The sequence below is a fragment of the Ochotona curzoniae genome, unplaced genomic scaffold (assembly GCF_017591425.1).
Source record: "Ochotona curzoniae isolate NIBS_2020 unplaced genomic scaffold, NIBS_Ocur_1.0 scaffold_3835, whole genome shotgun sequence".
NCBI classification, from domain to species: Eukaryota; Metazoa; Chordata; class Mammalia; order Lagomorpha; family Ochotonidae; genus Ochotona; species Ochotona curzoniae.
In genome coordinates, this window is record NW_024467114.1 from 29,857,356 (window position 1) to 29,874,286 (window position 16,931).

The 16,931-nt window shown below is 44.4% G+C and overlaps 1 protein-coding gene across 1 annotated transcript in view; it reads right to left on the reverse strand.

The window, feature by feature from the left end:
* Positions 1-16,931, reverse strand: part of DNAH11 (dynein axonemal heavy chain 11) — a 271,297-nt gene that overhangs the window by 141,425 nt on the left and 112,941 nt on the right. Inside the window, exons 33-40 of the mRNA XM_040964541.1 lie at positions 14,734-14,890; positions 14,177-14,322; positions 12,966-13,082; positions 8,923-9,061; positions 7,048-7,140; positions 5,276-5,470; positions 3,921-3,998; positions 271-407 (exon numbers count right to left, since the gene is read on the reverse strand). Of these exons, the coding sequence (XP_040820475.1) occupies positions 271-407; positions 3,921-3,998; positions 5,276-5,470; positions 7,048-7,140; positions 8,923-9,061; positions 12,966-13,082; positions 14,177-14,322; positions 14,734-14,890 (1,062 nt within the window). The remainder of the gene's footprint in view (positions 1-270; positions 408-3,920; positions 3,999-5,275; positions 5,471-7,047; positions 7,141-8,922; positions 9,062-12,965; positions 13,083-14,176; positions 14,323-14,733; positions 14,891-16,931) is intronic.

Consider the following 16,931-nt stretch of genomic DNA (forward strand, 5'->3'; position numbering starts at 1 on the left):
CTTAAAAATGTTCCCTGTTGACTTTCCTCCTGGCTGATGAGCTCTGACATAATACAAAACACAGAGTTCTGAGCACACACCTGTGGCCTGCTGATCGAGTCCTCACCCAATTCTAGGTCTAGTTTATACACTGCAAAGCTATTGTGACTAGCTCTGTTACTAAGCCCCCAACACATAACCCATGCAGCTGGGATGTTGACGAACACTGGCTACCATCAGAAAACAGCCACAAGTGGCACGGTCAACACTTCCGATGGGAAGGGGAGGCACTTGCCATCTTTCCATTCTCTGGTAGCCGGATGGATGAAACCAAAGAGTTCATCAGTTGTCACAGCTTTAGGGTTCAAGTCGTTCCACACGGGTTTCTGGTTCAAGTTCACATATGTGCGGTGCAGTGTTCTCAAGATCTGAGGGGCAGAAGAAAACAGCCGAGAACATTAATGCAAACATGAGCCCATCAGAAAGGAAAAGATTCCCAAAGGACTTCCCGTGTACTTCTGGGTACAAGCAGGCTGAGAATGGAGGGGGAAATACAGATGCAAGAAAGCTTCACAGAGATCATAGAAAAAAATCAAATGAAAACCTATGTTAGTTTTTTTAAATATTCATTTATCTTTTATTTCTGTTTCTTTTTGTGCTTTCTTCTCAAGGAATTTATTAATACCTTAGGTTTTAGGGTCACAGCAAATGCATGATATTTACTATAACACAGTTCTCGTTAATTCTCACGGAATTATGTCTTTAATCCAGTGAGCTCATCCTCATTCTTACTCTATCTCCCTCTATTTTTCCTTTGATTTGTTTTGTAAATTTTTGAAACATTTTAAATTTACATTATGCTCAAAAGCTTAATGATTCTAAATAAAATATTCAACCATTACAAAGCCCACAGTACGACAGGAATATAGGCAAAAGCAATAAAACTGATCAAATAAAAAGATGTCTATTTTACTCATAAACTGTAAATATTAAAATATAAAAGATTTAAAGTAATCACAGACAATCAAACTATAGTACAACATATGGCATAATTTTTCTTTGGGTCTGACTTATTTCACTAAGCATAATGTTCTTAAGTTGCATTCATGTTATTGCAAAAGTATCAAGATTTAAGTCTTTCTGTGGCTGAGTAATATTTCCCTTTCTTTTGTTTAAAGATTTATTTGTTTCTCTTGGGAAAGGCAGATTTACAGAGCGAAGGAGAGGCAGAGAGAAAAATCTTCCAGTCACTGGTTCATTCCTCAAGTGGATACTACAGCCGGAGCTGAGCCAATTTGGGTCTCCCATGTGGATACAGGGTCCCAAGGCTTTGGGCCATCCTTGACTGCTTTCCCAGGCCACAAGCAGGGAGTTGGATGGGAAGTGGAACAGTCAGGACAAAAACTGTTATCAATGTGGAATCCCGCCGCGTGCCAGGTGAGGACTTTAGCTACTAGGCTATTGAGCCCGGCCCAATCCATGTAAGTTTTGAAGCCATGAGTTTGAAGTCCAGGCATATGAGAAGTCTTCAAAAAGCTCAATGGAAATGTGTCATTGAAAAATATGCATCAGCTTGAAATTTTCTTTGCACCAAAATAAACATTTTTAAAAGTCCAGGTTTACATAAACCAGTGACTGGAAATGGTTTCCCTGGGCCCGGCATGGCATCTCAATGGCTAAAATCCTTCCCCTTCAAGCACTAGGATCCCACATGGGCACCAGGTCAGGTCCCAGCTGCTCCATTTCCCACGCAGCTCCCTGCCTGTGGCTTAGGAAAGCAGTGGAGGATGGCCCAAAGCCTTGGGTCCCTGCACCTGTGTGTGAGACCTGCAGGAAGCTCCTGGCTCCTGGCTTTGGATTGGCTCAGCTTTGATCACTGTAGGCACTTGGGGAGTGAACCAGCAGATGCAAGATCTTTACATCTCCCCTTTTCTTTGTAAATCTGCCTAAGAAAAATATTTTTTTTAAAAAAAAATGCGCAGCTGGAAATTAGCAAGCAAGCAGACAGCCAGGCTGATCCCAGAGCTCCTAATCTGATAGGCTTGGAGTGGAACTGGTCATTTACTTTTCTAGCAAGGACCCAGCTGTTGGCGGGGATGCTGGTCTGGACAGGTGCCAATACCTAACAGCCCAGAGCAGAGGATGTCAACAGGAGGCCAGGTCAACTTGGGATGCCTGTGTTACTGAGGGTCTAATCATGGTGGCCATGGATGCTGCTAACCATCCCATAATGCATGTCAGGCTCCTCCACCAAGAGCTACCCATTCCAGAAAGTCCATGGTGTTGACTGCAAAGCCTGATGGGTGACCATGCACAGAAGAGGGGCCTGATTCCTGTTTCTCCAAACGGATGGATGGCTTAACACAAGCATCTGCCTCAACCCCTTCTCTTACTTCTCCGAAACTCATGGTTTCCCAGACATTTACCCTCTTGGCCTTCTCACAGGGGCAGGGGGTTTGCAGAACTGATAAACAATTGCCAAATACTCCAAGAGAAGACAGTGTGAACTACAACGGCCCTGAGGCTCTGAGCTCCAGCGAGAGCAGCTTAAATACACGGTGACTGGAACAGAGCAGGTGAAAACTAGAGGAAAGAAATTAAATGCCTTGGGAAGATGAAACTTGTATTTTTAGAAACCATTAATCTACTGGAAATTACAGAATTTAATTTTATCCTTCCTTGAACCATGGCCTACATTGGAAACTCACTCTAACAAAATAATTACAGGTCTATCAGTTATCTACTTCAAAGTTTCAATTACCATAGTTTGCACTAGGAAAATCTCTGCAGAGCTTTTCTTGACAATTGTCCCACTTTGGGTTCGGGGCTAAACACTGTTAAGTTCTATACGTACACAGGCTCTACCATCTCATGTGCCTCTCCAAATTATTTTTAGCCAATGCCTACCGAATGTGTTTACACTGAAGCATTGTAAATTAAAATGCATGCAGTTCTTCACGGATTGTCTGCCAACCAAGAAAAGAAGTATGGTGCCAGCACTGTCAGCGAGACCCAACAAAACCAAGCAGTGAACTAAAAATGGGGATAATAACAGCCATGGCAAAGCATCATCACACAGAGCCAACTACACACAATGTACCTAGCCCAGCACTTAATAGGGACCTCCAGCATGTGCCTCTGTTCCCAGTGCTCTTGGGTCCCGTGGAGGGCTCTCTTTCTGAGGGAGTAGTGAAGGAAAATATTTGGGTTTGTTTTGCTGAATGGCATGGGGAGGAAAATCCAGGATGACTTGGAACAGATAAGAAAGTAGTTTCGGCAAATATGGGTAGAGCTAATTAAATCCCCCGAGCTACTGCCTTATTCCTCAGTCTCTCAACACGTTGGCCTTTGACAGAATGGTCCAAGGAGCAGCACATTTTTGATAGACGCATCAAGGAGGTCAGCCCACAACTAAAGGCATGAATAAATGCTAAATTCCCCGTGGGGAAAGCCCAGCTCTCATCATGGTATTCTGGTATTCTCCCTGAGCGAATGCAATATTTTATTTGTTTCTCCCTTTTCCCAATATAAAGGCTAGTAGTGTCAATAGATTTTTTAAAAAGCAGTATTTGATTGTCAAATTCTGCCAAAAATGATAGTATGCATCACCAAAAGGGAACTGTTTGATGTAGCATTCAAACTAGGTCAATTAGTTCATGGCCAGCCAGTGACCTTGAGGTTAAGACGCTGATTGGGGCACTCACACCAGACAGCCTGGATTTATGTCCTGATTCTAATTCTGATTCCAACTCCCTGTTGTGTGCACTCTGGGAAGCTGTAGCTGACAGCCCGGTTAGGTGTGTATCCCACCACCCACCTGGGAGACCTGGGTTGAGTTCCTGGCTCCCACCTTCAGCTGGCCCAGCCCCGGCTGTTGTGGGCGAATGGGGAGTGAATACTGTTCTTTCTAGGCTTGAGCTCTGGATGGCAGTTGGTCATACCTTGCTCTTCCCTGTGCCTGCATTTCCAACCACAAAGACGGAGTGTCGCACGGCCAACAGTTCCTCAAGCTGGAGAACCTGTGCATCAAAACAAGTCATTGTTCTCTTCAATGAGTTAATGACAAAAGAAGACAGCTCAGCCATTTTGGCACAATTCTCCTTTCTCAACAAGCCATGCCATCCCACTCTGACAATGCAATGACCAACGAGAATTCAAATAGACCACAAGGGCAAAGCAAGTGAGCACTTCAGAAAGTTCTGGAAATGTGTGTTAGGCCTAACCTTTATAGGGATTTTAACATTTTGTGCCCCAGAATCAACTTATCTTTTCATTCCATTTTCCACAGACTCTTTGAACTTCTTTTTAAGCTGTCTCTTGGACTTCCCACACAGAACAAAGGAATGAGAAAAAAGTAAAACCATTACATTATGTTACACTGGTCTACAAGCAGGAGTTACCTACAGGGCCAGTGGCTCTCCATCAAGTTTTGAACAAGAATGCTACATGACGCTTATCAGCCAGAATTACTTGCCTCCCAAGTGGATAAGAATGTCATACTCCTACAATTTTAATGATGTGTGATTATTTTACTTACTAAATATGGGTGAAATAATCATCTTTTCCTTTGGTTACCATTTAGAGCCCTCATCTATATTCCCGTCCAACTAGGGCCTTTTTACTTGTGGAACTCTTATTTAGTGAAACTTAAAGCCCTCAGCTGTAACGTAACTAGGAATATGTTGTCACAAAATAAAGGGAGGAAAGAAGAAGGGAGAGTGAGAGAGGAAAAGAGGGAAGGAGGGAAGGAAGGAGGGAAGGAGGGAAGGAGGGAAGGAGGGAAGGAGGGAAGGAGGGAAGGAGGGAAGGAAGGAAGGAAGGAAGGAAGGAAGGAAGGAAGGAAGGAAGGAAGGAAGGAAGGAAAAGAAAAAGGAACAGGAAGGGGGGAAGGTGAGCGGGGAGGAGGGAGTGGGGAGGAAAGAGTGGGGAGGAGGGAGTGGAGAGGAGGGAGTGGGGAGAGAGAGGGAGGGAGGTAAGAGGGGACTATCATTGCAGTCTTTAATTGTATCTATGAAAAAAAATCTAAATCAGACATTACACTTCTATTACAATGCCTGTACATTCATCAAACCCAAACTGAGCATGTATGTGCTCAGGCCTTTAACAAATCAGATGATCTAAATTATTTTCATATATCTCATCTCTCCATCCAAAACTAGGCACTAATGCTTTTACTTGCACTTTTTTCTAAAATGGAAGGAAAGGAGAACAAAGCAGACTCGACTGCCTGTCTCTAAGGAGTGTTCCCTAGTGGACCCAGGCGCCAGCAACTATGAGAAGTCATGGCTGTTTGTACTTTGAGGATGAAGTTCTCCTCAGGCTGCAGGCGGAGCTCCAGGGTAGCCTGCCTGACCCTCTGTTCCAGGTGCGGTTTTCTCCTCCGGGGGACATCAAGGGCTGGAAACAGGTCACTGACCAGGCCCAGGAAGACTGGGATGTCATCTGTCACTATCTTAGGCATGTTGAAGTCCCTTAATGCTCGCATGAGTACCTAGGAAGGGAAACAAAATACTTGGTCACATAGTCTGAGCTCCACATAGCTCAAGATGGTGATATTTGCTACTCGTATTTAAAGCATGAAATGCAACCTCTGCAGTAGGATGGCATCACAAGCTGGAGGGGGACTTGATGTTCCACATTAACACATCAGGAAATGGGAAGGTGCAAATTATGCAAGGGGCAAGGCTCAGAACAAGGCTCAGAAGCAGTCAGACATGGAGTGGGTTCCTTTCCAACCAGGATCTTACATGATTCCCTGGAAGGATCTAAAGCGCTTCTCTCCTTGCCTTAGGGCAAGGACATGAATGACCCTCACCCAACAAATCATTCTGTTCAAAGTACAAGCAGACTCTCACAATACCAGCCTTTCACATCCCTACTGAGGGTCTTGCCCTGCAGAGACTGGAAACCAGAGAGGATTTTGGCTTCTGAAGCACCGCCTAGGCTTGGGCTCTTGATGGTTAGCACGGTACTTGGAATGCCTGCATTCTGTATCAGAGTGGCTGAGTGTGAGTACCAGTTCAGCTTCCAGCTTCCTTCCAGTGTGTGCCCTGCTAGGAAGCAGGAGAAGGCTCGTGCAGCTGGGATCCTGCCACCCAAGAGGAAGACCCAGACTGAGTGCTGACCTGGTTTCCTCGTAGGCATTTGGGAAACGGGTGCTGGACCAACTAATTAACATCTCTGTCTTTCCATTGGATCAGTATAATCCAGTTTTTAAAAACTATGAGCAGTAACTGAAATATCAAGCCAACTTATTTGAAAAAAAAAAAGTTAAGCTTTCCAACAATAGGAGCTAAATCGTAGAATGAATGAATGAATGAATGAAAATTCTTATGAGTTGTGACTGAGTGAGACAGAGGAATCTTAGAGAAGCAAAATAAAAGCAAAGCTACAGGACATAATAAATATCCCTTAACATAAAAAGAAACTTGCAAAATTGATGTGTTTTTGACCTGTTCTTTTTCTACTTCTCAAAATAATTTTTCATTGTATCCAAAGTGATGCACAAAGATGTTTCCAAACATTCCTAAGAATAAAATGAAAAGATGTGAATCCCACGAGCCATGGAAGACATTCTTGTGTATCAACTGCATTTATTACTCATTCACAGGAAAACATAGGGCAGTTAGAGAAGCACATTCCCTGAAACTCTAAGGAACTGCCCATACATCTCCCTGGTGTCAGGCCACCATCCTGCCTGTCTCATGTTGCTCACCCCTCTGGCATCCTATGAAGCAGACTTTCTCTCGCCAGCTTTTCATATACCAACTCAATTAAACAGATCTCCCAATACTCCCATGAGGAAATTAGACAGTGATTGCAAAATTAGTAGGTTAGAGCTGTCAAAATACTCTCAGGGGCTGAGATTTCAAAAACACTTGGAAAATCTCAAAGTTCCTTGTATTTAAGGATACTCGCAATCTCTTAGAAGCAATCCTGGCCCTTGAAACACCTAGCACTGCAACAGATGTACACCACACAGATCCCTGTCTCCAGGTGAATCCTTCCATTCGCCTGAGCAGTTGAGCTCTTTGTGGAACACAATCGCCCCAGCACGGCTGACAGTACCTGATCCTCAGGCCTGTTTTGATCCTCGCGTTTCAGAGAGCCGGCGACTACCAAGACAGACTTAATAGCACGAAGGCCCCAGTCGTAATGGTCCTGAAATCCAAGCACAGGGACAGCTTCTGAAGACGTTTATGAGGAAATGACTTTCACATCCCACTGTCTCCGTGGTGTTTCCCCTGGCTTCTTTCACCTGTTTCCCTGGCCCTTCTCAGGGAACTTGTTCTTTCTGTAGCACTCAGTTACAGCATTTGCCCAAGGCTCCATCTTGCCTCTCCTGCCCCTCCTCTCTCTACAAACCTCTCTATAAGTCTGCCTACATCCTTCCACATGTTCAGTTCCAACTACCCCACAGTTGTACCCGGGGAACCCTGCTACTTCTCCACCTTCCCAAGTCTACATTTTCGGTTGTCCCAGCTGCCCCACCTCTTCCTGACACCAACAACCCAGTGCTGTGCCAGTATTTTCCAGAGCACAGATATCCTCACTCCAGCTCAGTTATAAGCCAGGATCTCCTTGAGACTGCTGTACTGTCACTCATGCAGAGTCCTCCCACAGGCTCTGAGTTCCTGCACATCTCATCTTTATCTTCCAGACCCTAGTAGGGTGTATAGCACAGGGTAGAGCATAAGGATAAATAAAATGAATGGACATGATTCAAGGGCAGCTGAGGACATGAAGGTACTTTAAAGTTGTGGAAAATACAGTTTAATAATGTTTATTTAGGTGCAAAACATTGCGAGTCATGCATAAAGTTTTCATAATGAGCATGTCGCAAGAACATTTTGAGGATGGCCTTTTGCGTATGACTGGTCTTGTGTCTTGCTCTTCACATGCACCTCATGTAAGAACCTTTCTCTCAAAACCCTCTGTCTGCTGTGCTTGTGGTAGATCTCTTGGTCTCACCAAGGCTGTGTGTCATCTACAGAGGGGCAGACAACACATCCTTGCACTTTGCAGGTGGTCATGAGAAGAAAATGAAGCTAGTGCACACACAATGCATTGTACGCAATGAAATCACAGATCAAGGTGCATAGAGGTGATTGGATCCATTGTGGATGGAAAGTCAGTTCAGTGGCTCTTAACCATCCTTTTTGAGTCATAACATGGAGCAGAATGGAACAAAACGCCACTGGCGCGTGATGAAAATAAAGAGGGCTACAACTGAATTGCAGGTGTTTTTTTTGTCTAGGTGTACATGGATACGTATGTGTGTTCATCTGTGTGTGCATTTGTAAAGAGTCTCAAAGATTGGGGAGTTTTACTGGGGCTCATGGGGAAGATCCTTCGAGCGTCACTCACGTGGGTGTAAACAGAGCTTGAGGGGGGAAGATGAGAGAAAAAGCCAGAGTGTGGAGGACAGAGAGTCTGGCGAGGAGGCCGAGTCTACAGTAACTACATCTCAAGCAGGATGCTGGAGAAGTTTTAGGCCCAGATCTCAGAGAACCTGATGACATTTCTAAACACCTGCACCTTGCCAAGAACCAAAGTCCTCTTTATACTTCGTTTGGTCAATAATGTCTACCAAGCCTTCTCTCAACTCCATCCTTATAGCTCTGAGAGGTGAGAGTGAGCTGTGTGCTGGCCAGCCGCATTCCTCCTTGCTGATGGCAGTCACAACATTTCTTTGAGTTACAGAATTTCTTCCTTCTCTGCTCTACCTACAGTCCCAACATTGTCCTTTTGTACTTAAGCACCTCAAGTTTAATTTCAGACAAAGAACTGTAACAATCTGGATTTTCGACATGTGATAGAGAATAAAGAGGATTCCTAAAGTCTGAATGTCATTTGAATGACAACTGACAGAGCCCATGTATTGCAAAAGCTGTTTTTAACATAATGGAGAAAAAAAATCAAGAAGTAACAAAAATCTCTCACCTGCTGGGAGAGGAGCTCCTTGCAGAGTGTGTACAATGCTATGAACTTTCGGGCTAATGAGCGTGCCTCCACGAATCCTTCAGCAAGTAACATGATTTCACAGATTAGCTCAATGTCAGGGGCCACCATAGCGCAGGGTCTGAAACAGAAATATGTGAAATGTAGTTGTAACCGTGATAAGGTAATGAGTAGCAATTGCTGAAATCAAGCAATTAATTTGTCCCAACACTCTAACCATTCCTAAGCAGGTCACAATTAGCTTTGTCAATCACCACTAACAAGACCCTTCACTTCAATTGTAAAAAAAAATAAAATAAAATAAGTCCACTAGTTATTGGACACATGAAAAACAGGGAAAGTCAGAAGCAGAAGCAGCGGGGGTGCAGGAATGTAATGGGAAACTGGGGTTGTATTGTGTCTACATCTAGTATTTCAGTTAACTCCAAGGAAAATGGAGATGCTCCGTGCTGGACACCAGCCTTGGCCAGCAGGGTACTGGTCAGTGCTTAACTTCCAAGTGTTCAGAAAACAGTGTTGACGGATTCCCCTGGAACAAAGCTCTCCAGGAAGGCTGGTTTCAAGAGCACAGCCCCACGTGAGAGAGGTGTGCGCCATCCACACAAGCAATGACCAGAAATGACCATCCTTTGTCAGGGCTCCACACCGAGGCCCTCTGAAGTTCAAGTGCAGGTTCCTGACCTCAGGGCTGGGGAGGGTCAATCAGGAGACACTTCACCTCTACTCCAGAGGAATGCACTTCTCAGCCAAATTTTCCTTCCCTCATGGCTGACACTGCATGATCCCCCAACAAAAAGGATGCTGCTCGTTATCAAATTTATGAAAAGCTCACGAAACCCTTCAGATTTGAAGACCCCAATTTTTAATGGTGTACAAAATACGCTGGGTCATGATTACAAAAATGCTTAAGGCTGTAGGATTTAGTTTCAAACTGTTTTAAATGGGAGAGGGGAGAGAGAGAGACCCATCCATCCCATGGTTCACTCTCCAAATGCCCACGTTGGTTGAGACGCAGCCAAATCAAGGAGCCAGACTTAGGACTTTCCCTACTGCTTCCCAAGGTCTGTGTTAGGAGGCGGTTGGGACCCCAAGCCAGAGCTGGGGTTCAAAGTCAGGTACTCCGATGTGGCATGTGGATTTCCAACTGGAATCTTATCAGGAGGCCAACTGCCTGTCTCTAGGAGTATGTATTTTTAAACAAAACTCCCCTGAATAAATTGTATTTACTTCTTGGCTAGTGGTTCCTAGAAATATTTTTTTTCACCAATATCAGACATTATAAAATTACTATGCCAGAGAAAGCTGTTATTATAAAAAAAAAAAAAAGGTTTTTAACTGCCAGAAAAAGACTGACTTAAATGTTTCATCTTATCTTCCAAAATAAATTCTCATTAGATGTATTACCTTAAAAAAAGCAGCTCCATAATTTTAGAAGGAAATATAAATGCAACGCAGTTGCTTATCTGGGCCGATGGAAAAGCCAATGTTAAGTTGAACACAATAGAAAGAAATCACGCTACAAAATAGATTCTTCCATTATATGTAAAGTGGCAGATTATTACTTTGAAGGCACATGGAAAACCTTAACTCCTGGGAGCCCTAAAAACCCTTTAAAAGTGAACACTACAAGCCCTCCCTGTCACAATTGCCTCAAGTAGGCATGGGATTTAGGGCATCACTAGAGCAACAAAAAACATTCCGAGCAATGTGTGTCAGTGAATTTAATAAATCTGTGCTAAAGACATTGAATTCAGGAACAGCCACTTGGCATGGCAGCTAGGACATCACTTGAGGCACCTGCAGCCCAGAGTGCTGGGGTGCCAGTCCTCACTCTGACTGCAGACTCCTGCTAACACTTATCTGTGTAAAGAGCAGGGGTGGCTCAAGTACTGGGATCCCTCCCAGCCATCTAACAGATTCAGATTGAATGCCAGTCCCCCAGCTTTAGCCCGGCCCAACATCAGCTGCTGAAGTTCATCTAGGAAGTGAAGCAGCAGACGGACAATCTTTGTGTCTCACTCTGTTCAAAGTAAATGAACAACTTCAACTGAATTCACTTTTAAAAAGAATCGCACAAAGAAACATTGAAGCCTAGATGGTCCCAGTGATTAGCTCTAACAAAAGTTGAGGAGTGGGGCCAGCACAATGGCTCAAATGGCTAATCCTCCCCTTGCAAGCACTGGTATCCCAAATGGGTGCTGGTTCTAGTCCTGGATACTCCACTTCCCAACCAGCTCCCTGCTTGTGGCCTGGGAAAGCAATCAAGGGTTGCTCAAAGTTTTGGGACCCTGCACCTATGCAAGAGATCCAGAAGAAGTTCCTGGCTGCTGGCTTCAGATGAGCTCAGCTCCAGCCATTGTAACCATTTGGGGAATGAGCCAGCAGATAGAAGATCTCTGTCTTCTCTCAGTAAATCTGCCTCTCAAATAAAAATAAATAAGTTGTAAGAAAAAAACAAGTTAAGAAGCAGTAGCAATTCTATTTGACCTTATAAAAAAATAGAGACAGGGACCTGGCATGGCAGCCTAGCAGCTAAAGTCCTCACCTTGAACGCACCGGAATCAAATATGGGCGCCGGTTCTAATCCCAGCAGCCCCACTTCCCTTCCAGCTTTCTTTCTGCTTGTGGCCTGGGAAAGCAGTCAAGAACAGTTCAAAGTCTTGGAACTCTGCATCAGCGTGGGAGACCTGGAAGAGGTTCCAGGCTCCTGGCTTCGGATAGGCTCAACTTCAGCTGTTATGGCTGCTTGGAAGGTGAGTCCTTGGATGGAATATCGTCCTTTCTGTCTCTCCTCCTTTATATTATATATATATATATATATATATATATATCTGACTTTCCAATAAATATAAATAACTCTTTTTTAAAGATTTATTTTTATTAATTTTATTTGAAAGGCGGATATACAGAGAGGAGAGACAGAGAGGAAGATCTTCCGTCTGATGATTCACTCCCCAAGTGAGCGCAACGGCTGATGCTATGCCGATCTGAAGCCAGGAGCCTCTTCCGGGTCTCCCATGCGGGTACAGGGTCCCAAAGCTTTGGGCTGTCCTCGACTGCTCTCCCGGGCCACAGGCAGGGAGCTGGCAGGGAAGTGGGGCTGCCAGGATACGAACTAGTGCCCATATGGGATCCCGGGCATGCAAGGCGAAGACCTTAACCACTTGCGCCACCGCGCCGGGCCCAATATAAATAAATCTTTAAAAAAAAAAGATACAGACAGCAGCATTTGTCAATTCATTTTATGATGTCAGCCTAACTGACACCAAGCCACAGGCATTACTAGACACAACGGTGCTGATCAATACAGGCAAGACAGAACACTATAAACCAGTCTCCTTCACGGCACAGACTACGCATATGCTATTATTTTCAGAGCAATCATAAACATATATTCAGATATAGTACATTAAATCCAACAACACTTTATATAAGCAATACCTCCTGACCAAATTAGTGTCCCCCAGGAATGCAATCCAGGTCTGTGTAGCATATGAACACCTATCATCATGGTTTAGCATATTACCACAATGAAGCTGAAACTATCTAATGACAACGCTCATAAAACAGTCAAGATGTTTTGCAAACTTACACTAAGAAAACTTTCTAAGATAGAAAATGGAAATACAAATAGATTGTATTTCACCATTTTAAGAATTTCTGTCTTGACGTCCAAACAATAAAAATAGACTAGAGGAAAATATGATGACATGCTAAGGTTCTGCCTTTTCCCTCTTGTATATTTTCCTAATATTTCATAATTTGCAAGAGCAAAGCTTACACTATGAATGTCATCACAAAAGAGCTAATATTAAGCATTCAAATGTATCTTTTAGATACTGAGTCTGTGTTCATAATTAAACAGGGCTTGTTTAGCACAGTAAAACTCTATTAAGGGATGCCAAAGAAACAGTAAGGCTTTTCTGGAGGAATGCTTGAATAAAAACTGAATCACTTACCAGTGCCAACCAACGTTAGGTGGCATGAGTGAGCCAGCTGCTAACCCACTAAGCATTAACACTTGCCTGAAAAGAGCTTTGAGATTTTCTGGTAATTCAGTTCGACCAGCGTATCCTGGGTTCATAGTAATAAATATTCCAACGGATGGCTTCAGTGCGATCACTTCCCCAAGAAACACAAATCTACCATAAAAAGAACGTGGATGAGATGAAATGTGCTGATTGAATCTGAATGCACGCCGACAAACACAAACCGCAGCCAGAGGCCAACGACTGTTAGAGGGCTGTCAAGTCTCTGAAATTTCCTTTCCAATTCATAAGCAGAACTTTCTGAGTATGTTCTGTAGCAACTTTATTAAAAATGCCCTTCCTCCCCCTTGAGGAGTTACAGGTGTAAGAAGGGCTCTTCTTTTTCATTTTAGCATAGTCCTAGTATCAAAGTGTAAACTTGGGGAAGGAAGGGTGATACGGGGGCTGCATCTCCTTGAATGGAATATGGAGTGGCTGACATTCCCACTAAGAGACAAGAAATCTCAACGAAATGTTCATTCTTCTCTCATTCCTTCCTTCCTTCCTTCCTTCTCACTTGTCCAACACACACCCATGTAGCAGTACCAAGAGGAAGATGGGCCTGGGCGTGATGGAACACAGCGCTGAGCCAGATTATCAGTGCTCAGAATTCAGGCCACTCAGCTGTCAGTCATTCTCTGATTCCCTCTTTCTGATAAGGAAGGTTGGGCTGGGGGAGATGATCACCCACTTTCCTGAATGACATGAAGATGTAAAAATGTTTCAGAATAAAAATGAGCGAGAGTTCAGTGCCCAGAACACGGGGGAGGGCTCAGCAGGTGTTACCGACGACCACGGCTGCCATGATCCCTTGAAGGTGTCGGAGAAGTGGCGGAAGATTTTTGGGAAAGTTTGCAACTCTAATGTGATGAAAACGGAGGGTGACAGTGGAGTTTCAGATGTCTCTCAACAGGGAGTGATGCTGCCAGAAGGCCAAGATAGATGAGGGCTGGGAACTGACCCCTGGTTTACCACCAGTGAATTCATTTGCTTTTAAGCGACTAAAGTAATAGACCTTTATTATGGTCAACACTTGAAAGCCACCTATAAAACATGGGGGAAAATTCTCAGAACAATTTCTGCCAAGTGATCCAGATTCTAAGCCACTTTATGAGGTGGGGAGGGAGCAATGGACTGTGAAGAGGAGGTCACGTGTGTGCCTGCACTATATTCTTTGTAGCAAGAGAAAAAAGCCGTGCGCCACTCACCTCTCCTTCCTGTGCCTAACGGCATCTTGAATCATTTTCACCTGCACGGCCACCACGGACAGAACTTCCACAGCAATGCGATTGAACTCATCAAAACAGCCCCAGGCTCCCGTCTGCACCAGCCCCTTATAGATACTCCCTATGGACTGGAAGAGAGTGCAAGATGGTTAAGATTAAGTAACAGAAGGGTCTTGGTGTTGCTGTTTTTATTTATTTTCACCCTCTGGTTTACTTCCCAAATGCCTGCAACAGCCATGGCTGGGCCAGACCAAAGTGAGAAACTGGGGGCTCCATCTGAGACCCACCATGTGGATGACAGGGACCCGAGGAATTGAAGCAACACTGCTGCTTGCTGTCTCCCCGGGTGGGCGTTAGCAGGAAGATAGAACTGGGAGTTGATCTGAGATTCAAACTCAGGCCCTCTGGTAAGGAAGGGATGCAGGCATACCGAGAGCAACTTAACCATGGTACCAGAGTTTAGAAATTCAAGGCAACTGTTTGGATTCATCGTCAATAAGAAAGATTTCATTAGAAGGGATCCCTTTACACTAACTTACTTTGTAGTCCATTTGCTCTGAGCAGTTGAACACATACACCACCATGCCTAGGGCACGGCCAAGATCTTTGGTGGTTTCTGTTTTTCCGGTGCCAGCTGGGCCAGCAGGAGCTCCGCTCATGCTGAGATGAAGTGACTGAGTTAAAGTGATGTAACACCTTGAAGCAGAAGAAAGCATAACTGTTAGAACAATCTATCATGAGATTCCTAGGAGACAGGGCAATTTTCTAAAATGTATTTTAGAAAACCCACGTCTAGAAGCGGCAATGGACAAAACATGGGTGTGCTACTGGTATGTTCACGGCTGTGAGTCAGAACACTTTCTATCAAATTTCTTTTTAGGCTGATCAATTCAAATGCTACTGAAGAGTGTATTGTTTTTGCTAGCCTTATTTATGAGCAGCTGTGTATTTGAATACAAATAACACTTGAACTGTAGTGCTATTGAATTTCTGGTATTTCAGGTAAAGATACAATAAATGTGGTAATGTCTCCAAGTGACTATTTATAAAAAATAGAAAATAACTGATCGATGGACAAATTGTTAACTGAACTAAATGCTAACGGCATTAAAATGCTCTTTAAAGAATAAACAGATGCTGGGCCCGGCGCATTAGTGTAGTATTAAAGTCCTCGCCTTGAACACGCCGGGATCCCATATGGGCACCAGTTCGTATCCTGGCAGCCCTGCTTCCCAGCCAGCTCCCTGCCTGTGGCCTGGGAAAGCAGTCGAGGAGGGCCCAAAGCGTTGGGACCCTGCGCACCCATGTGGGAGAACTGGAGCAAGCTCCTGAACCTGGCTTCGGATCGGCTCAGCTCCAGCCGTTGTGGCCGCTTGGCGAATGAACCATTGGACAGAAGATCTTCCTCTGTTTCTCCTCCTTTCTTTATATCCGCCTTTCCAGTAAAAATAAATAAGTCTTTAAAAAGTAATAAACAGATGGGAGGTACAAATTATAAAAACAGAGTGTTTATATATTGTTTAATATGTATACATTTCAATGCTTAAGGCAAATATACAAAGACAATTTACTACACTAAAATTTTAGGAATTTACCTTAAATGTGTAGCTATGGATTTGATTACTGTAATGCTTATTTCTTTTACAGAATGTCTCAAAGGTTCTTAGATTGAAGAAAATCATAGATAGTTTGTTAACACTTGTAACAGAAAGAAAGACCAGCCAGTGCCAAAGGTTTGAAATAGTTAGAATCCTTCGGAGTTTCTCTGGTCTATAAATTACTTTCACCTTATTATCAAGAGCAGGTCAAATGGAGACACACACAGAGGTTAGGAGCCCGGGGACTAACACCTACTTTGCTGATACCAGATATGAATTTTAAATAAGGCATTTATTAGTAAGAATTTAATTTTTTAAAATGTATTTGAGAAAGAGAGGGAGAGCGAGAGCAAGGGTGTGCACTCTCTCATGGCCTGCATCCCAAGCCTGCAGCAAGTGGTGCCGAGTCTGGCCAAAGCCAGGGGCTGGAAACCCCATCTGGGCTTTTCACATGGGTGGCAGGAACTAGAGCCATCCCCTAGTGCCTCATGGGTTCCACACTAGCTCGAGCCAGGAATGGAGCTGAGCACTGAACCCAAGTACCCCAATACACCACGTAGGGGCGGGGTGTACCTGCTAAGCTAAATGCCCTCTCCTTAAACAAGCCTTTTGACATCAACACACGTCAGCTTTCTCCTCCAGCAAAGGAGAGCCTGGTCTTCTGGGGCTACCTGCAGGAAGCCAGAGGGCCTTGCCATGGAGGGTTCAGGGAACGGTGCCCCTGGAAGCACTGCTGATGAGGATGAGCGAGGCTCTGCTTCCACACACATCCTCTGCCCCAGCACATCTGGCAAGGAGATGGAGACTCCTGTCAACTCTTCTGGTGGCTCCTTACGTCCACAGAGGTGACAGTGCCAGTTCAGAGTGGCCAAGTGACCAGGCTCCAACCACCGTGAAGGGCACAGAAAGGACAGTGCGACTCTGTGGGATCTTTCTGTGGGATATTTGGACTGGACTCCCTCTCTGCTTTCCTTCAGGCCGTGACCAGTGGAAGCTCCATGAAGCACTCAGCATGCGCCAGCCTGCACTGCCAGGCCACTTGCCTCTGGGCTGTTACAATGAAAAGTCCTTACCTTACAAATGCTGGGATCCCATATGGGTGCTGGATCTAATTCTGGTACCCTGCTTCCCATCCAGCT